At 45.1% G+C, this 21,543-nt stretch overlaps 1 protein-coding gene and 1 long non-coding RNA gene across 7 annotated transcripts in view; one reads left to right on the top strand and one right to left on the bottom strand.

Moving 5' to 3' along the window:
- Positions 1-448: 448 nt before the first annotated feature.
- Positions 449-21,543, bottom strand: part of LHX2 (LIM homeobox 2) — a 31,224-nt gene continuing 10,129 nt past the window's right edge. Inside the window, exons 1-5 of one of the 6 annotated variants that reach the window (XM_035341516.1) lie at positions 20,582-21,537; positions 17,685-17,890; positions 16,867-17,249; positions 10,364-10,569; positions 449-3,464 (exon numbers count right to left, since the gene is read on the bottom strand). In XM_035341516.1, the coding sequence (XP_035197407.1) occupies positions 3,177-3,464; positions 10,364-10,569; positions 16,867-17,249; positions 17,685-17,890; positions 20,582-20,818 (1,320 nt within the window). In that variant the 5' untranslated portion in view covers positions 20,819-21,537 and the 3' untranslated portion in view covers positions 449-3,176. Of the gene's footprint in view, positions 3,465-10,363; positions 10,570-16,866; positions 17,250-17,684; positions 17,891-18,793; positions 20,338-20,581; positions 21,538-21,543 lie in introns of those variants that run through there. The other 5 variants (XM_035341514.1, XM_035341515.1, XM_035341517.1 and 2 more) reach the window with 5 other exon arrangements.
- The window catches only part of LOC118175348, a 7,567-nt gene continuing 7,348 nt past the window's right edge, over positions 21,325-21,543 (top strand). Inside the window, exon 1 of the long non-coding RNA XR_004754951.1 lies at positions 21,325-21,456. This is a non-coding gene — a long non-coding RNA (uncharacterized LOC118175348). The remainder of the gene's footprint in view (positions 21,457-21,543) is intronic.

The following is a 21,543-nucleotide window of genomic DNA, read 5'->3' as shown; positions in this document are numbered from 1 at the left end:
ATGGATTTTAAGTTGTGATTACGTACCATTTACAGTAACACTATCCCTCAGAACAAAGTATGTCTATTCAGTATTCTGAAGATCAAATATTCTCTCCTTGTTTGACAAGAACAATCCAGCTTGCTGCCAAGTGACCTGGAAGTTTTTCTAATGCATAATCCCCTTTTATATTCTTTATTGTTTATGAACTCAAAGACAAAATGTCTGCATTATCTTAAATAAACTGGGTAAAATGTATTTCAAAAAGTTTCTTGAGTCAAAAAGTAGCAAATCATTGTATGTATTTTCCATATTTGTATAGGTTTCATTATATTCTCATTCTAAGTTACTCTTAAGTCTCTTTCATATTAAAAAATGAACTACACACCTATCATGCAAAATGTAAAGAAGTATGTTCAACTAGTTCAAATTAGATATACAGTAAAAATACACTTCCAAAGAAATATCATTTCCATTTTTGTTCATGTTTTTAACAGAATTTCAGACTAATACATCAAATGTGGAACTGTACAAGTATGTGAAGAAACATTAGGATTGCAGTAGTAAAAAAATGTACAGCATTCAAAACCAACAAGCTCTAAACAACCAAACAATACCACAGGATTGAAACAATCATGGGGACAACATAGGTCATTGGAGCCAGTGAGTGAATCCTAATGTACCTACATAAAGACCCTACATAGAATATTGTCTCTTATTTATATGCAAAATCCCTGATTTGATTAAACCAGACAATTATCTAATTGTCTCTTATAGGTTTCAGATAATATTAACACTAGATTATTCCCCTTCATAAATTTCAGTTATTTGAAAAGGCAATATCGAGAGTTGTTCTGAAAGGTATTTCCATCCATGTGGATTCAGGTAGTTAAAATACAAGATCACAAATAAGAACCATTTGCGCTACATTTGCTGTAACACTTACGAATTCAAGATTCTGTTTTTTAAAACTTCTTACAGGTTAATACACAGGGTTTCTAATTATGGGCTGTATCCTTTTAACATTGGACCAACATTGCCTTTTAAATCAAGAAAAGATACAGCAAAGCATGTCAAAAAAATCCAATCTCCAAGGTAGCTGACAATGAGCAAAACATTACATACAGCAGAACCGGTGTCTGAATGCCTGTGAAAGGCAGATACGTACTCTTTTACAGTCCACTAACCAGTACAATTTACTTATTAGACATTTATAATATGAGGAAAAAATGTCTCGGATATATCTGTAAAGGCTATTAATTAAACCTGAATTCATTTTTTCAAATGTTTCATCATTGTGAATAAACATAAAGAACTATGCTAGTCTATTGGTTTTGGAGACCGGAGCGTAATCTCTTTCACAGATCTAAGCTAGTTATGATTTTTCAGACTATCTTGCTTTTCAGATAACTCACCTGTATTTTTTTAAGCAGAACTGTGGAAAAAAAAAAGGTTAATAAATGACCTAATTATGTCAGCATTTCTATCCCACAGTCCTCATTCTCTGAGATTTCTCACTGAGCTCAGAAGAAATTTGGCTTGCATGAGAATGGCAAATTTTCAGTTGAGAAAGCTGAATAAATATAGTGCTTTTAAAACCAAAACATTGTTACCAAAAAGTCTGGCCTAATAAATTATCTTCAATGCTCTGAAAAGGGCAAAGAACACAAATCTTAGCACATAACTTGCTGTTTATTTGGAAAATCTTTTAGCAATTTTGATCCAATGGGAATGACAGATTAGCTTCAGAGAGCTAGCCACATACAACCTAGAGTTTGACTGAAACAAAATGATTGTAACAGGTTTGAAAAGGAACAACCATATGCATGTTATGTACCACTCAAAATCTATAAAACTACTGGGCAAACAGCATAGTGTGTACTCATTCTTATACATATTTAAACTTTGCTGAGGTATTTCTTTAATTACAGAAAAAATATCTTTAAAAACAATAGGAAAAAGAACTCAAAATATGAATTATATTCTGCACTTTTTTTTTTTTTTTCTGGAGAAGGAATTCAGTTTTATTGAAAGGTCCGCAATAGTTAAAGGAATATCCACTCTTTTAGTATTGATAATATCATATTCTTCCTTGGCTTTCTATTCCCTCAAAGCATTACAAAAAATGTAAGGCTGTGACTCTGTAAGACATAATTTTGCCTCATTTTGCCCACCAATATCGTAAAATAACCTGAAATACTTCTGTCTTCTTCCTAGGGAAAGTATTACCCAGTGTTCACCTCTGTAGCAGACCGTTTCTGGCCACATGGCTGTCGGATACCTAGCTTGCCTCCTCCGTGCAATAGGACAAGCTATCTCTTGCACAAAAGCAAGATTGTTTTCATAAATGCTGGCTGAAGTCAAGTTTCTTTCACACAACAAAATTAAGTATATTTTGCCTGTTTTAACTTTAACCTCATCTGATAATTTCTATCTGCAACTAACATTTATTTCTCTATACTGCATATACCTAGACGGTTGTACGGGGTGGACTTCTCACCCATACAGACTTCAGGAACAAGAGGAATGTATACATCCTATTTAGAGTTTATCCTAGGCAGATACCGTGTTTGAAGTGCAATTTTCTAATCCTTTTAAATACAATCAGCCTATCTTGATTGTGAAGCTCATGTTAAATGTAACTGCAGCCATTACCAAGTAGTTTCCATAAGTGGTTTTATTACTGGTTAGATTTTACAAATTCTGGTATTCGAACAGACTTCGACCTTAAAATTCTAAAACAACAAAGCAACCAATGAAAGGCTTAGGACTATTCAAAGTAACAAACTCTTGACATTTTTGCCCTGGTCATAAATATACAGAGAGAAAAAGAGAAGTGGACATGGAATCCAAAGTATGTAGATAAAACAGTATATAAGGCACATGGCAGTCTTTGAAAATACAGAAGCTTTAGCCAACTTAAATTAATTGCTGTTTCCCTTGCTCAGTCCACAAAACTGTACAGTTACACAAATGTTGTGTTGCAATAGATCTTCCAAGTTATTCTTCAGTCCACACTCCGTAATACCAGAACACTACATTTCCTTCTTTTTTTTTTCTTTTTTTTTTTTTTTTTTTTTTTTTTTAGGAGAGATCCTAATTGTGGTTAGTCAGTTGCTCAAAGCCTCTATTAAAATACACTTGGAATTTCAACTAAGAATAATTTCTTTTTCAAAGAAATTATTAAGAAAGAGTCATCAGAAAAGGTTTGTAAGAGTTGTCTGTGAAGGACTTCGAGATTCATGAACCTCAAGACTTCCGGGCACTGACGTCAAGACAGATGTCACAGTAGGCATGGTAGGATTAGTCAAGTCCGTTAAAGTAGTGGGAGTGCTGGATGGACTCATGGAGGCATTGGATATTTCTGATGCAGGACCTGATGGGGTCCCTGCTTGGAGTGTTGAATCTGAAGTCTTATCCACCCCTGTGTTTTCTTGACGTAAGAGGTTCCGTCTGAATTTGGCTCGAGCATTTTGAAACCAAACCTGAAATAGTTTAATATAACAGGGTAGCATTTAAAGAGCTGCAGTGTTTAGAAAAGCAAAAGCAAACTCACAAATTCATCAAAGCTTGATTTGGTGAAGATGTTTTTATGGTAACATGTTAAAAAAAGTAGCCCCAGTCATGAAAAGTGTCCTCTGCATGCCTGTGAAGCATTCCTCTTTCCCTCTCCTGCAATGCTCTGTGTAAACAGTCTGCTTGGGACAGGAGGGGAGTCATTCAGTGCAGGCTGCGAGTAAAGATGCCTACAAATTTGGTGGCCCCTGAGAATCCTCGACTGCCCTCACTCCCAGAAGTACTTGTCGGGACGAGATAGAAATCAAGCATCTGATGAACATAAACTAGCGAGTTTCAGCACCCTGGTATCTCAGGTCCATCTCCCATTGTGTGCAGAAGGTGACACAGCACAGCACCCTGCCTTCCTGCGGGCTCAGAGGGCTCTCTCGGGAACTTTCTCATGTCTTGTCTCAGCAGTGCTCTCACCTTCCAAACAAGACTGTCCCTCTTTCTTACTCTTCTTTCTCAAATGATTCAGCTCCTATGCCAGTCTCATTTTAAATTTTTTCCAGTCCTGGAATGATGTTGGAAAAAGAGGCTCAAATGGTATTAAAAGCCCATATTGCATTAAAAATGTAATTTCAGAAGAAATGATAGCCGCATACAGCAATAATGTTTCCACAATTTCTACTTCTTGCATTATTTATTATCTAACTAGTCACTAATTAATCATAGGACAAAAGCTATGACTGCTGCTTTTTCAGTTAAATTTCAGTTTAGGTCCAAGCTAAAAATGCTCTCTACTGTTTACAGGATTTGTTAGATAAATTATTTTTCTGACCTATTTGAAAATAGATATGATAAAATTTATTTGTGAAACTTGGATGAACTGTAGGTACAGAATATTACTTTGATTAAATTTGAAAGTACCATTAAATACCCTGTGTTCCACCTGCTGATGCCAGCTAATTTTGCTGGAACAACTAGCTGAAATTTCACTGCGCTTCCTTATCAGAAGGCCTTCTGACATTGTTAGGTTCTTTACAATTGACTCAATCCTGATCCGACTGCCCTCACGTTGACCTGTTATAAGGAATAGGACCAAGTCTTTCCATTCCAGGTGCAATGAACTTCATCATCTCTGTATGTCAGAGAAAGGAGCTGAGTCAAAGCACCTGCCCAGCCTTAGTCCATCAGATTTCTCCTTTGTGGCCCGTACAGGGAAAGTGAGTGTGCAGAGCTCACGAGGCTGCTGTGTGGTCACAGCATCCTTTACAGAAATCCTGACCTCTAACTCTGAACCTGCACAGCCCCTGCCGCAGGATCCACTTCAGGCCAGGCTGCCGGCGGAGGAGTGGCACGGAAACACGATGCAGTCCTGTGAAGTCTCCTCTTTCCCCTCAACTTTCCAGCTGCAGTTAGAACTGGTGAAGATGTCTCAGACCATTTTTCCTCTGACTGGCTTTCTTCTCATCTATGGATGGTCCAGCCCCAAGTTCCCCCTATTGAGCACTCCTCCTTTTCCTCCGGAAAGCTTTCTCTCCCAGCCAAGGGTCTGTAAGCACACATACTCTCTCTTCCACTCTCTCCTGGGAATGCCACAAGGAAATGATCCCTCAGGCACAAATTCTAGCAGTGGCTGTGGGAGCTGCATTCATTACTCACATCCCTACCGGTCCTTGTTTCAGTTTATGTTGGTGCTCCCCTTACTAAAACATTTTGTTTAAAGGGTATACATTGGTTTCATATACAGAAAGAAAACAGAAACCTTCTCCTAAACTAGCACTGCAAAATATATTTATTTTATAACGCAGTCCATTATAGTGGTAAGCCTGTGATGCGGTCAGAACTGCAAAAACAACAATTGTGGTATTTTTGCCTGAAACATTCAAAGCCTGTGTCTTCCCCTCGCATGACTGTTCATCCAGAGCCCTGCAAGAAGGGAGTCGTGGAAGTGTCTGTGCATGCTTCTGAGCAAGGTGAGGAGCCTCGTGTGCCAGGGGTGCAGGCGAAGCAAATTAGTTTGTTCTGGGCATTCGAGCTATGAAGTCTGAAATGCCAATTAGTAGGAATGGTAGAAAACAGCAATTTTAACACTTTTGGGATTATTTTACCTTTCAGTAAGAGACAATTGTATTTGTCCCACAAATTAAGAAATTTGACTTTGATTTTTTAATATATACCTTCTAGAAATTGTAAAAAGAATCATATATATGAAGTTTAAAGTTTAGAGACTGCCACTGTTGACATGTTCCATAGTGACAGCATAATTAAATCAGACCAAACCTCTAGTCCAGTTCAGATATTGTCAAGGTTAATCAGCTAATGGCTACAGAGCTCTTTAAAGTTGTCCACTAGTAAATATTTGCAATAGTACTGAAAAAGCATCTAAATATTTATTAACTGAAATTCAGAAAATGCCATGTTTTATGATAGAAATGAATAACAAAGCAATTATTGCAATAGTGATATTCTAGTATGCACTGAAGATATGAAAGTATTTAGCAAAGGCTTCACATTGAAGAGTAGTGAAAGAATTAAAACTGTTGTTTTCTGAGTTGCAGGAATGCCAACTTGATTCGCTACTGCCCTGCGCTGTGGCGCACAGCTGTGCAAACGAGCGTGCAAGAGCTGGCGAGCCGGGGCCGCTGTCCCGTGCATAACGGCGGCAGCGCTCTACGCGCACACTGGCAATTCGGGCCCTGCACCTGTAACAGTATTACATTCAAGTAGAGAAATAACAACCCAAATATACATAACTGAAAGAATTGTTCCAGAAGGACTTATCTCACATCAATTACACAATTAGGAATCTGGTCTTCAGCACTGAAGAATAAAGAAATTCATTGGGAAGTGCATAGTGTTTTTCTGTCCAACGGTATCATTATAGGGCTGAGCTGTTTCAAACCAAGTGGGGAAAATATGGACCGAAACTCCCACTGAGGAATAAAAGCGGCCGTGAGACCCACTGACACTACCACATTCTGGGGAGCCAAACCGCCTGCCTGGAGCTGGGCAGCAGCTCAGCTAGGCAGAGTCGTTCTGCAGTTCAAATACTATCCTATGTCTTCAGTTATCTGTATCTCATTTCTCTCTCTCTGTCTACATTTTCTGACAGTAAAATGGGAATAAAATAACATCTCCATAAGATAGGGAAGTATTGAAAATAAATATGCGAAGTGTTGTAAAGAATTGAGATACCAGCATGAATGAGGTCATGTTATCTAAGATTATTTTTTGTTTGTAACACCTCCATTGTTGCAACTGTTGTATACTGGTTGTATGAACAGCTTACACTATAAACAAAATTTTAAACACAATTTTACTAATTCACACATCTACCTGGAGACATTTAGGTTAACTGAACTTTACTTACTAACAACAGGAGAAACAAATAAAAATGTAAAGGATGCTCCACCACACAGCAAACCGTGTTTACTCACTGCGGGCACATTCTGAGTATTCTGCTTTGATTATTAAACATACAGTTGAAAGAGAACTATAGGGTATTTTATGAACAAAGGTTTGGTAAATCATCTGCAGTATGCTATCCTAAAGCAAATCTTCACCAAAGCTAGTGCAGGATACTCACATGACTGTGAAAATTTTTGTGCTTGTTGACTGTTGGAAACCGAATTAGCAAAGTCCAAATGCACGCAGGAATAATCTTTGTAGGATTTTCATATCAACATTACTGGGGAGTGATTCAAGAAAGAATAAGCAGTGTACAAGACACCCACTGAAAAACAACGGTTCATGTTCCTAAACTGCTTTTGCCATGGATAATCATTTTCCATACTCTTGGATACAGAAGAGGTGCATAGCAATAGCTAGCAAACCGTATATTCTTAGGGCTATCTACTTCTACCTTCACTTTCTAAACTCACAAAAAAAGAAAGATCGATTCCCAAAAGAGTAACATTTACACCAATTAGTTAGCTCACAATTAGCTGGTCACTCTAATTATGAATTATAGCTTACAATAATGGACTTGTCCTCCCCAGCTGCAGTACAAGGTGTATATCAAATTGCAAATATAAAGCTAAATGGGAATGGAAATATATAAAGTTAGGGAGTAAAAATATAAATAGGCTTACTGTAATTCTATTGTCGTTACTTAAGGAAAATATTCTGCATTACAAAGCCACTGAAGGAAGTGTAATTTTCAAAGCAATATCTTACATTTCCCTGTCATTCCTCTTCTGGCCATGGGCAGCTGATGACTCATTGTATATAAAGCCAAGACAGAAGTCAGGTCTTCCAATCCAGTATCACAGATCACTATGAACATGGCCAAACTCTCTGCTCTTCTACAAGCCACCCTCATGACATGTTGTCTGGGATTGCCTTTATAGTAATGGCACTACAGCCATTTCCTAAAACACTAGGATCTCCTCTGCATGTTTAGAAACCCCATTGGTTTCAGAATAAGAGAATTTGTCTTTCTCCTCATCTGCTACCTTGTATTTTCTATTCTACTATATTCTGTTCATGATAGATAAAGAATCATTATCTTTCATCAGCTGAACTGAGACCTGAACATACAAAAATACAAGCGCTTACAGACATGTCTAATAACAAGATAGGGAAGGCAGAAAATTTCTTACTACTGGAATGTGTGCATATACATCTGGGAGTCCATACGCCTTCAGCATGTGAGACAGGCTAATACTAACAATGCTTGTTTAGATCAATAGTGTCAGTGAATTACTTCATGTTCAATAAATGACACAGATGGAACGCCAACCTTTCTGGCGCAAAAGAATTAACAAGTGAAACTATCTCAGTAACCAACATCATGAAGAGTTTTCCCCAGCAAGAAGCAACCTTGAAACTTGTAGGGTGAACTTCAGTGTTTGAAAAATTCCCTCCATGGTTTCAGAAGCACACATCATTTTCTCTCACAGGTTAGAAATAAACCAACTGGGCACAAAAGGTTCTAAAATCCAAAAAGAAAGTTTGTTTTTTAAAGCCCAAATTAATTTTCAACGGAGTAGAGAGTGCTCGTAACAGACAGAAAATCTCAAGCGATACTACGCAAAGTATCACTCCGAGTCATTTTCTTGAAGTGCCTCCAACAGCACCATCCTCTGTGTGCAATCCTCACCACCAATGATTATCTTGCACCACTCTTCAGCTAAAGGAGCTCAGAGATAAAGAAGCATTTAACTGTGGAAGTAAAAGAAGTGAAACACCAATTGCCAAAACCATGAAAAAAGCTCTGTAGAATTGTAAAGGACTGCCACAAAAAAAAAGAGGAAGCACTGGGCACCTTAAACTGGAAGATGCAGTGTACGTAATGTGGAAACGGAAGCGATCAATAAACTGAAAGAGAGGCTGTAGATAGACATGGAATCCAGCTTTGGAGAGAAGAGATCACAGAATCACAGAATCATTATAATAAATACATTATATGTCATATATTATATATGTTATATAAACACATTATAAAAGGAAGGAACAGAGAAAAAGACTTGGAAAAGATTTGGAAGGACAGGCTCATTGGGTGAAAAGAGAAGAGAGATGGAAGTCAAAGTTGGTGCAGATTGAGGAAAAAGAACAGAAGGAAGATCAAGAGAGAGGCATTTTCTAGGCACTGATCTAATTTCTTCATGCACTATGTGAAATTTCTCAGGTAATTCAGGTGCGAGTGCACTGGTAACAGAGTAGATAACACTAAAGTGTGCAAACTCTGATGAGAAAATGAGGAAGTGCCAAAATAATGATAGTTAAATGCAGAAAATCCTTTCTTCCACACTCACAGATAAGAGAGCTGCTATGAGAGGCACTGTGTCAAGTGCTAGGATGTGCCAAAGTTACAGAGGAGGAATCTGTTCCACTGCAAATCAGCTTCACAGAAACAAACAAAATCCACCTGTGATGGACATGGCCAAGAGAAGGAATTACATACAGTTTTTCATTAGCAGTTTTACTAAAAAGCCTACAAACCTTTATTCCCTTTTCAGTTGGGTGTACACACTACAGGATCCACTATTCTCCAGTGAATTCATTTTTTTTTTTTTTAATGTTTTTGTTTTCTGCCCTCCACTTGCCTATGAATTCGTGCGAGCTGTCCACAGTGCTTTCCCAGCACTGAGCCTGAGCTTTCTCTACAAAGCCCACAAACCATGTTTTCCTACTATTAAAGATCCATTTAAAGATTTCGGTAGTTTCAGTAGTTTTTGGAATGTCATGCATGCTATATGCCCACATTTATCTCTAGTTATAGTCTCTGAGTAAGTGCCCATTAAAATTCACTTCCTGAATCCAAACTATAAATTAGAATGGAGCTGAGCCGACTAATATTCTTACCTTTCCTTGCCATAATAATTCAAATGGAGTGTATATCCTTGAAGCAAGAAAAATCCAGCTTTCAGAGAAAAGGTATTTTCAAAATGCAGTCGCCTTTCATTCTAAGTTACTTTACTATGGCTAAAAAATAATCTTTGAAAAATTAAATTTATGTCCACTTACATTGTGAAAGAAAAGACATCTTCCCTGTCCTGATAAAATAATAAATAACTGCTGATTACTCACTTACAAAGAAAACCATTCCTCGCAATTTCTAAATTAAGAGCTCTCTATTTACATTAACTAAACTTTTTTTTTTTTCTTGCAGCAGATCAGAAGCTAAAACATGCACCAGAACTGACTAACTTCAGGAAAACAAGTAGGACCCCACGCCTTCACAACTGTCTTTAAAAATTAAAACCCAAGGGATCTGCTTTTGGGAAGCTGAAATGAAATAACTTTTCTCATACTTTCTAGAATGTAACTGATGTCTCACAGAAGGTATGAACGATTATGAAAAGCTTGAAGATTAGTAAAACCCACAGCATTTCAAATATAAAATTGATGTTTTGGTACAAAAGACTGCTCTTCTTACCTGAAGAACTCTTTTGGTCAGGCCGGTTTTCTGAGCTAGCTGTTTCAAGTCCTTGGCATCAGGATTGTGGTTAATAGCAAAGTATGACTTCATTGTCCGCAACTGGTGGTGTTTGAATGATGTCCTCATACGCTTTGTTTTCTGATTGCTGGGGTATTGCTGGTCTCTATCCAGGTGGTCACCATCGTTTTCATTGCAGCTTAAAGCTTAAGGCAACAAGAGGAAAAGGCGTGTAAACCTATTGCTCTGTGACCAACATTGTTTGCAGTTCATCTGAGAGCAGCAATTAAAATAACATACCATGGCACGTATTGTACTGGTACAAATCCTACTTGCCTTCCCCTCCATTTCTGCATCTTCTATTTTTCCCTTACAATAACCAGTCTGCGAGGACCCTCACCTGCCTCTTTATGGCTTTTAAAATGTCAGGTCTGTTTCCTTTTTTCTTTCCTCCATCTCCACACAGCCTTTCCTCCACTTTCTGCTTGTAGGACAGTAGCTGTCCTCCACTCTGTAAAGTGTTTTAACGTACTTTGTATCACTATAAATTGTGTTGTAATGTACAAAGAAAGCTGTACAATAGAGCCCACTTAAATCTCGATGGAACAGACCAGTTAAAATTATAATTATTTCCTCCATCAAACTAAACCCTGTAGAGTACAAGAGAGACCATTAAATGAAACACTATAAAAGAAATAAAGTTTGTGGGTACCAGACAGCAAATTATGACTATAATTTGACTAGCTCAAGAAATAAAGCTGTTAATACAACATATCAGCAGCACACCAAATGAAAAAAAATACACTTTTTTATTATTATTTATATTTACATTTCATTTTTAAGCATTTGAAAATGCTACTTTGAATGACTGATCCTGTTACACTCTTTTGAAATCACTGAATGAGACTGACTGACACATTTGCATAAACCAACTGCAAAGCCTGCAAAGGACGTCTGTGACCAAGGAAAATTGTAATAATTGTCAAATTGTATTAAATGTTGAATGCCAAACAAAATAGTCTCATAGACCAAAAGTAGTTTTTAATTAACACATGCATAAAGTAAACCATAGAAAAACTCTTAAAATAACATTAAGGACCAAGCTTAAATTCACTAAAAAAATGTCATGGACATAACTGAAAATTAGCTCAAATAAGCTGTCATTAATTTACTTTTTCTGCTCCAGAATCTGAAACTCCCTTTTAATTTCCCGTAAGTTGCGGGTTAAGAGTAATGAAAAATCACTACTATCTCTCTTCTATGTTGCATGCAGAAAAAGCAGACCGATGTATTTTAAAATGTGAGTTATTGGTGAATTTCATAAGCATATAAACAGCTTTGTTTTCAGTTATCCATTGCCTTCAGCTGAGTACATCTCATAGACTTGTATCTTTTGCAATCATACTTTAAATTCATACTGCCTAGGAGAGTTTTTCAGCCCTGTTGAATACATTTCTGAAAGACATGCATTAAAACCACTATTCAAAAAATAAAACAAAATGCACGTACTCATGGGGCAATATGCATATAGATACACAAAAGCAGCTTTGCAGCACGTGCAGTGGCTACTCCGCAAATTTCAGCTTTTCAAGAACTTTAAAAGATATGGCACAACATAGAGCAAGGCCTGCAAAACTTCAGCTGTGAGACCAAAAGCAGGCTTGTTTAATAGATCGGTAAAAAGTGTCTGAAGCCTCAAACATCTTGGTGAGTTTCTGTACCCCTACAATTCAAAAAACAGCCAGAAATAAATGTGCTGGATATATAAATGTGTGCGCATGTATGTGCATGTGTATACATTTCTATAAATCCTTTGCAGACCCAACTTTCTTGTGCCAAATTCCAGTAATAAGAAGCATTTCTGCTTGTTTTCGTGATGTATGGAAAGACTGGAAGCACCTCAATTTAAAAGGTGTAAGACACACAAAAGGAGACAGTAAAAATGCAGTATTAATGGTGCTGGACAGAATGTAGCAAAGTCTTTTTCTGGTTTAAGAACTGAGATCTAGTTGCCAAACTGGGGTGACCCCACAAGCTCCAATCTCCTTCAGAGCTACAGTTCTCCCTCTAAATAATACTGGGAAGAATAACTGAAACTATATTTCTTACAGCAAAAGGTATTATGGAAATGTAAAACAACACAGTACTTGGTCTTAAAACATACTCATGGAATTGTAGACATTAGAAAAGTAAAAGACCTCCGTGTGTTGTCTTAAATGCTCTCAAACCCTCCCAGAAATAACAGGGCAAAGAGTTAGGAGGAACTGCATCAAAATATCCATCAGAAGAGCTGGGACCTGTTCATGTTAACAGGCAGCAAAATAAACCCTAGGGCTGCAAGTAGCTGGATTTTAACCTGTTCTACAGGGAGTGAGATACAATCAGGATCCAAGGAAATAAAACTGATTCTGAATCCTCCCAGAAGGGAAGGAGACAATCTGCTTTTCATCAACTGGACAATGAACAATTTGCTCTTTCAATTTCTTATAATTTTACTCCTAATCTTCTAAATAAAAATAACATTGAGATGACAGTGAATATGTACCATCTGAGACCAGCAAACCGTTGTCCTTTTCTAGGAAGGAAGTTAGAAAACAGACTTTGAAAGCACATGAGGGTGTCTGCTCTTCCTTGTCTTGTCCAAGTGCTTTGGGCACCCGCAGCATCCCCCAGCCTAACCTAACCCTCCTCGTTAGTGCCACTTCTCCTCTTCTGTTTGTTTCTGGTACTTGGCACCATCTCCAGAATTTGGTTGCACCGATCTGGTATCACGTGCATCTCCTGCCCAGACCGAGATGTCCACGCCAGGCAGACACAGATGTATGGAGACCTTAGGAGCGAAGGGGTTTCTGCAAGGGCCACCCTGGTGTAAGACTGGCACCGTACGTGCCCCTTGCGTGGCACTCTGGTTTCCAGGCACTTCCTCCCTGGTCCTGGTGTCCCTGTGCAGCTCCCAGCGGAACTGCTCAACCACCGGGGCTTAGGATTTCTGTGCAATTGCAGCATCTAGGACTCCTGCTGGGAGTTCAGAAATACAACTGGTAACATTCCAGTCAGAGGAGCCTTAAATTAACTAATGCTTCATTCCTGTGTTGTGATAAAGCAAATTCTGAAGTGGTGCCAAGTATCTTTTCTGACCCTAGGCCGTCTCTGAGGCCCTGCTGCCTTTCCCCCGGTCCCCACACCCAGGCCATCGCCCTGCCGTCCATCCGCTGCTCTCACCAGAGGTGACCCCTCGCAGCCCCCCTGGCACCACGACACAAGCGTCCGTCCGGCCATGAGATGAAGCCCACAGAGAGCATCGCCAGGAGCTGCCTCTCACCCCCTCCCATTAAAACACTGTGCTTCGATGCTGGTGACCAAAATATCCTCTGCAGAATAACGTGTAAAACCGTCTCTACAAACAGCAACACGAGTACGAAGCGGGATGCGCCGTTATCCTTGTACAAACCCTGCTGGCAGGAGGGAGCCGGAGGCACAGCTCCGCGCTCACCCGCGGATCCCCCACGTCGGGGCCGCAGCGGGCAGCTGGGCCGCGGCACCGGACGGGCTGGGGGCGAGGAGTTTCCTCGGGGGCGGGGGTGGGGGGAACTTTTGTTCTTAGCGGCTCGTGTTTGACACGTTACATTACCCCAAAAGAAAGCAAACTAATCCCGGTCCGGGAAGCACAGTGAAACAAGAGGCGCGTTCGGCGCTCTCCGCCCGCAGCGCCCCTGGGTGCGGGGCCGGCCCCGCTCCCACCCGCGGCTGCCTGCAGGGGGCCGGGGCCGGCCGGGGGCGCAGAGCGGAGCCCGCAGCCGCAGGGGGGGGGGCTCGGCACCGGGACAGAGCTGCAGCCGGACTGCCGGTGGGCACGAGGGGACGCGGCGGACACTCGGACCCCGATCACAACCGGGATTAGGGGGGAACCTTCCGACCCGCCACTCCTGCTGCTCCCGGGAGCTGCTGGGGACGGCGGTGCCGGCAGCCCGTCCGTCTGTCCGCCCGCACAAAGGGGCCGCAGCAGGGCTCTGCGGGGCGCCCTCCTCGGAGCCGGCTCAGCCCTGCCCCGAGCCGGACCCAGCCGCGGGCTGCGGGGTCGGGAGCTGGGGGCTGCGGCTGCTGCTCGGGGCCGTGAGCGGTGCTCACCGGGAGTTCCCCAGAGCTTCCCCGGGTTTCTCAGGAGAAAACTCTTGGCAAAGCTGGTCGCGGGGCCAGCCCCCACCCGGCACCGCTGCCGGACCCGGGGCGGCGGGGCCGGGACCGGGAGCAGGAACGGGACCGGGACCGGAGCAGCGCCCCGCAGCGGCCCGGCCCCAGAGAGCCGCAGCCCGGCCGGGCCCCGCCGCCCGTGCGGGAGGGAGCGCCCCTCTAACGCCTCCGCTGCCCCGAGCCTGCTCAGCGCTTCTAGCGTTCGCAAGGAGATTTTCCTGTCTTCTTATTAAAGGCAGACTGGATAGATAGGAATAAAGTACAGCGGGCTGTGGGAGGTTTGGGGTCTAATCCACAAAGGGAGTATTCAGAATTCTTTACAGGTGCTTCTGTGTTCAGCAAGCTTTCAGCCATTGATTTACTGACCTAAAAAAAAAAACAACATCAAAATCCAATCCAACAAGTGAAAGAAGAAATTACGATCACAGGAACACACTTTAAGAAAGAAAAAACAAAGAGAGAGAGGGAAAAAAATCTTTTTGAAGTTTCGGCATCCTTCTAAGCTATTTTCCACTTGTCAGGCTCTATCCACATCCAAAACCCATCATCCCTGTGCAAACGGAGCCTCGTTTAAGCAGAAAAAAGAGCCAGTTCAATTCATGGAGCAGATGAGTGTTTGCTGCTGTTTACAAAATAATTCCTGTCCCTGCTCTGGCCGCATCTCCGGGTCCCCCTTTTCCCACCACCCCTGGTGAAGATTTATTTACACGAAGCTTGCTACACAAAGTGCCAGCCCCGAATACCCTCAGAGGACAACATCGTGCATTTCTCGGGAGGAAATGAGAAGTTCCATTAAAAATAAAGAGAAACTATCACACTTTTAAACGGATTCCTTTTGGAAGACAGAAGGCTTTGCAATAATTTGCTGCTTTGTGAGATTTTAAATCAACAAACAACCCGGTCTGATTTCCAAGATCAATTACACTTATTACCATATAAATTAATCGATTATCGGTTTAGCAAATATTAAGCAGACAAATAGTTTAAGCGAAGAAGCCAAAGGCTCCTCGAGGAAGATCTCTGCAGCATCATTTACAGGGACTAACCCCAAATTCAAAGAGCGAACTCGGAGGGCAATTATTTTGGAAACGAATTCTTCAAAATGCGGCTAAGGACGGCGTCGCTAGGAAGTCGGGGAGCACCAAGACTTTCTGGGGCTGTGCTCCCACCCGGGACAGATGCCGCTGCTCCGGTTTACAGGTCCTTTGAATGGGAACATCTGCCCTGCACGGGGAGGCAGCAGAAGGCCGCCTGGATCGCAGCCCCCCGGAGAGGAAGCCTTTTTAAGCAGGGGAGCCGCTGCTGCCTGCGTGTGCGGGAGCTCGCAGGGACCGCGCTAGGCGCACCTTTCACCAGCCTTCACCCCTGGGACGGGCCCGGGTTTTTGAGCCGTTCCCAAATCGCTGCTGAAGGCAGCGGCGGGTGGCAGCCCCGTCCCGAGGTGTGCTTGCCTTCTGCCTCGCCGTTTTCAGGGGCGCCGCCGTCCCTGCCCCAGGCAGCAGCAGCCTCGCCCTGCGGCCTCCCCGCGCCCCCCGGAGCCCCCCGGCCCAGGCAGGGCGACTGCCCCGGCTCCCACCCCGACAGCGCCGCAGCCGGTCCCGGGCAGCCCGAGGGGGGCAGCCCGACGGCTGGGGCACGGCCCCGGGCGCCCCCTCCCCCGCACGGTGCGGCCTCTGGGGCCCCGGGAAGGCAGGAGACCGCCCCGGTTTCTTTCCCTGCAAAGTTCCGGAGCCGCCGTGGGGAGGCCGGACGAGGAAACTCCTCGGCGAGTGGGCAGCTGAGGGCAGAGCGCCCGGGGCACGGCTCCCCCCGGGCAGGGCCAGTCCCGGCGAGGGGCAGCGAGCAGCCCCAGCAGCGCAGCCCCAGCCGCAGCCACCCACCTCCGCGACCCCCCGGGGACGGCCGCTTTTCGGCCCCCTGCCCCCCGAGCCGGAGGTGCGGGAGCTCGAGAGAAGGGCAGAATGCTTCACCCATCAGCAGCCTCGGAGGGTGTAGCTACTAAAGAAAATTCACAGCTCTCTGAAGTGCTAACTTCCAATCTCTGGTTTCCAGATTTTATTTCAGGCTCCACTCCCCCCTCTCCCCCTCCTTAACCAGATGACCTTGCTTCAAAACATTTTATTTCCAGCTGAAGTGAAAAATGCTAACATATTAGCTTCTGTAATTGCAGTTTGACAGCACTTGATCTCAATAATTATGCTGCAGCTAAACTATTATTAACGGTTTAAGCTAAAATAAACGGAAATCCCCCTTTGGAAGGGAACAAAAACAAACCGTCGGAATTGTTCTTGGGGGAAGATGGGGTCTCTTACCTGCGTTGTACGCTGCCAGGTCTGCCCCAGGCCCCGGGCTCTTCCTTTTCCTGGGTCTCCCCTTCTGGACAGTCCCCACGCCGTTGTAATAAGGCAGTCCCAAAGTACTGGCAGAGCCCGCTCCCAGTGCTGGGCCCTTCCCAGCGGCTACATCCGAGTGATTGAAATGCACCTGGTACTCCCCCTGGATGAGAGTCTCGAAATGGAGGCGGCAGTACACCAGATTGTCCTTCATGCCAAAGTGGTCGCCGGTGGTCAGCATCTTGTTGCAGGTGGTGCAAGTGAAGCAGTTTAAGTGATATACCAAATCCCTGGCCCTCATGACCATTTCGGAGGCAGAAATCCCCAGGTGACACCTCGCGCATCTCTGCACCGAAAACCTCCTGCAAAACACAAGGGCCCGAGGAGACGGTGAGGGGCGCATCCCGCCCGTCCCGCTGGGCGGCCCGCGGAGGGGGGCTGCGGGCCGGGACACGACGCCGGGCCGCTGCCGGGAGGGCGGCAGGAGCTGGGGGGGGGCTCGGCCCCGCTTCCCCCGCGGCCGCCGGAGCCCAGGCTGCGGCAGGGAGCCGCAGGGATCCCAGGGAGCCGCGCCGACCCCCGACCCGTCCGCAGCCTCCCGGGGGGACCCGCGTAGGGCCGGGCGGCCGCTCCCGGGGCCGGGCTGCTCCGCTCCGCTCCGGGCCGCCCGCCCAGGGGCCTCGTGCTCCCAGAGCAGCCCGGGGGATGCGCCTGGCCCCGGCCGGGAGGCTCCAGGAGCCCGCGGTGTCCCCGTTCCCCCTCCACCCCCCGCTTCTCCTGGCGGCTTTGGGCTGTACCTGTAGTAATCCTCCTTGCAGTAAATGCTGCCGTCCTTGCTGAAGCAGGTGAGCTCGGACTCCAGGTTGAGCTTGCACTCGCAGCACTTGAGGCAGCGCATGTGCCACTGCTTGTCCACGGCCAGCAGGTAGTAGCGGTCCGAGATCTTCCCCCCGCAGCCGGCGCACAGGGCAGCGCGGTCACTGCTGATGGACGGCATGCTCTGCTGGGAGAACAACCGCGGGCCGTTAGCAAGAGCCAGCGGCTGCTGCTCAGCGCCCCCGGCCAGCCCGGCTCCTGCCCCGCTCCCGCCCTGCCCGGCCCCGCTCCGCGGCCGGGGAGCTCCGAGGCGGCCGGCCCCAGGGGGTGGGGGACGGGGGGAGCGGCTGAGAGCCAGGCTTTCTCGCTCCGTTTTTTTTCCTTTTGTGAATTTGCCAGTCCCACATCAAGAAAAGATGCTCCTCACTAAACAGGCGCAATCGTCAGAGCGGGGAAAGTCGCAGACAGTTAATTCTAAATTTTACCATTACGGATACACAGAGTGCCTGCATAGTTAATGCCCCGTGAGTACGGGTCTGGGTGTGTATTTTCCTAGCTATAAAATTCCGAGTGAATTACGATCAAACCCCCCAGCAGCCGCAGCGGCACAGGCGCAGCTCTGCGAGCCGCTCCCCAGCAAACCGCGTCCCAGCCCGCCCCGACCCACAGCAAAGCACCGCAGGGATCGGGAAACAAAACTGCCGAGGAGACGAGCACTACTGGGTCTGAGGCGCAGAACGCTTTATCAGAAAAACGAAATCGTGGGGAAAAAAGGAGAGGAAAAACAACAGAGTGCTTTAGATTATGCTGGGATAAACTTGGAAGCAATAAAACTAAATGTAACCCCTATATAATTTAATAGTTTAGTGTCAAATCACAATCCAATCGAAACCCTCTGAAAAAAAAAAAATACATTTTCTGTCAACTCCTACCAAAAAAAAAAAAAAGGAAAAAAAGAAAGAAAATAAAGAGAAAAAGAATATCGGAAACCTTTTAAGCGCGCTCATGTATTTTACCCAGCACCCTCAACCTAAACCCAGACCCGAAGTCAGGACAAGAGGCTCTCAGTGGAGCAGTGTTTGTGGCAGACCTGGCACTGCGCTGCTGTCCACTTCGTCCTAAACTTGTCAGCATGGCACTGCTCGAGGCCAGCCCTCCCGTCCGTGCTGGGGCCCGAGCTGCCGTCCTGCAGACGCGCCGGAGCCGCAGAGCTCCCACTCGGGGCGGGGGGAAGCCGCGTGTTTACTTTTACCTCCTCTAGAGCCTTAAGTCCTTGCGCAAAGCAAGGAGAGGGAAGACAGCTAGCGGGAAGAATCGAAAGAAAATGAAGCTGTGTTTCCAGCACATGCTGACGGATTACTTTCATCCAGCCCTTGCAGAGATCACCAACCCCCAGCACTACGAGCACTACTGTTTGCACTACAGCATTTCCACTAGCAGCAGTACGTACAGATAAAATTAGGGCACTACAGCGGTATGGGAGCCACACCACTACACTGGTAGCTTAGTTCTTTAAGGCATCAACTGAACTCTGATTAGGGATCGTTTTATAACCAAAGTAGTTCCTTATAAATCCACTTTAAACGAAACACGATTTTTCTGCTGTAAAGTACCAAAAATATTCTGATATCCAGAAATGGTATTTAAGGATCCAGCATCCTATCCCACTGCTCATTCTATACACGTGTGCATGCAAATAAATGCTATGTAGATATATAAAGGCACCATGCCACACTATTACTCCAGGAAAGATAACTTGATATTGTTTAATTTTACAGAGAAATATTAACTTTTCCAAAGAAAACCCAAACTGTTTTGATTAGAAATCATGCTCAGCCCTTCTAGCTGAAAGGCTTATTCTCAGCCAGTATTTCAGGATTAAATAATCTCACTGACACTTTTAAGTAAATTTCTCCATAGCATTTAGAGAAGTAACACCTATTGTTGAAGTTTTAAAAACCAAGGACTGATATCTTTCTTGCACATGCTCATATCAGCTTAAAAGACAGCATTTCCAAAATATGGGATCATTTCTCCTCAGAATTATCCTTTCTTAACCAAAAAAAAAAAAAAACAGTATACAGAAAATGTTGATTCAGTTAATACACCTCAGAAATCTCTTCCACTTTGCTGGCTTAACTCTGCTTTGAAAGATGTATCCTTTTATTATCTAAATGTATTAAAATACAAGCACTGCGCATTAGCAGACTTAAGATAAAAGTGGTAAAGTTATAAAAATTCGCATCCATCTGTCTCCCTGAAACACATCCTCTAAATCCATTTGCCATGTTTGTAAATCCAGTGTTCACATATCTTTCTATTACAAAAAACTCAATTTAAAGATGCTCGAGTTTTAGTTTTCCTTTTATTATTATTATATATATATATATTTTACTTAGTGCTCTAACAACTACCTCAGCGTGGACATCCCACCTGGAAAACAACACCGAACCGGATCCTTTGTTGTTTGTGTTTCCATTCCGCAGAGAAAAATTTCACTGTGCCAAAGCGTTATCTGTATAAAAGCATACTTTGCCTCTCCCTAAAAACTTTAGAAGGCCGGCCGGGCTGGGGGAAGGGAAGGCGTTCTTGGACGCTACCAAAAGGCTGGTCTAGCTTTCTGTTTGCTCGCAAGAGCAGCACCGCTCCTTTCACCCAAGCGTTACTATTACGATGCATATTATTAATAATTAACAGTTTCATGCCTTTCCCCGTGGTTTTACTCGACCTTTTGGGGGTGTCTTTATGCTTAATTTTCTTCCGATTTAGTATTTTGCATACGTTTCCCCCCGACCTGCTATTTTAAAGGAAAAGCTGTATTTTTGAGGGGTTCGTTATGTTTAGGGGGCTGAATGACTCCCACTCCTTCGCCTCCTACCGTTTCGGTCTCTCCCCTGTCTATAGCGGAGCTGATGGCCGGTGCTTCGCTTTTGGTTCTCCGATCCATCTCGTCGATGACCCCGTGCATCTCCGAGCCGGACAGGCTGTGGAAAAGCATCGCTGAGGAAGCGGAGGAGGAGGCCCCGAGTTGCTGCTGCTGCTGCTGCTGCTGACAGTTGTCGGGGTCCCTGCAGGAGCCCAGAACTTGCATTAAGCGGAGCCCTCCCCCATGCATCTAGCACGGCCGCCCCGTCTCTCCTCGGGCTCGGGGCTCTCCCCCCGGCGGAGCTCTCCGGAGCGCGGCGCAGGCTCGGGTCCGGGGTCCCGCGAGGTCGGGGAGCGGCAGAGGCGGGCGGAGGGGACGAGGGAGCGGGGACCGCCGGCGCTGTGAGCTTCGGGCTCGGCTCTAGGCTGCTGCGCGGCCCCGGCGCATCCCTCTGGGAGGCTTCTTCAGTGCGGGGCTCATCGCCCCAGGTGCGGTCCCAGGCTTTACGCTCTGGCCCAGCCAGCGGAAGGCTGGGCAGGCTTACGGTGGGGTGGGATTAATAAATAATAGGAATGCATTTAAAAAAATAAAATTAAACCATCTTCGTCGAGAAATAATATAAAAAAAATAAGGACAAGCCCCTACATCGCACTGTGCGAGATGTGGAGGAGGCAGGCGGGGAGGGGAGGCTGCAGCGGGCGGAGGGCAGCCTGGCGCTGCGGGGCCGGGGCGGGTGCCCCCCGCGCGCACTCACGGTCCGGAGGGCTGGCAGCGGCGGCAGCTCAGGGGCAAAGTTTACTCCGTCCCCCGCTCCTCCCCCAGCCCGCCGGAGCTCATTGGGAAAGGAGAAAGCCGGGGGGAAGGAGGGAGAGTTGGACGGGCACCAGGTGGGACGGGCACTCGGCGGCCCCCCTCGCTCCTTAAGGCGGCGCGGCCCGGGGCGGCTGCCGGCGGGGGGGGGCTGGTGGGGGTGG

The sequence above is a fragment of the Oxyura jamaicensis genome, chromosome 17 (assembly GCF_011077185.1).
Source record: "Oxyura jamaicensis isolate SHBP4307 breed ruddy duck chromosome 17, BPBGC_Ojam_1.0, whole genome shotgun sequence".
In the NCBI taxonomy this organism is placed as follows: Eukaryota; Metazoa; Chordata; class Aves; order Anseriformes; family Anatidae; genus Oxyura; species Oxyura jamaicensis.
The sequence above is the reverse complement of the archived record's forward strand: the minus strand, read 5'-3'. Positions and strand labels throughout refer to the sequence as shown.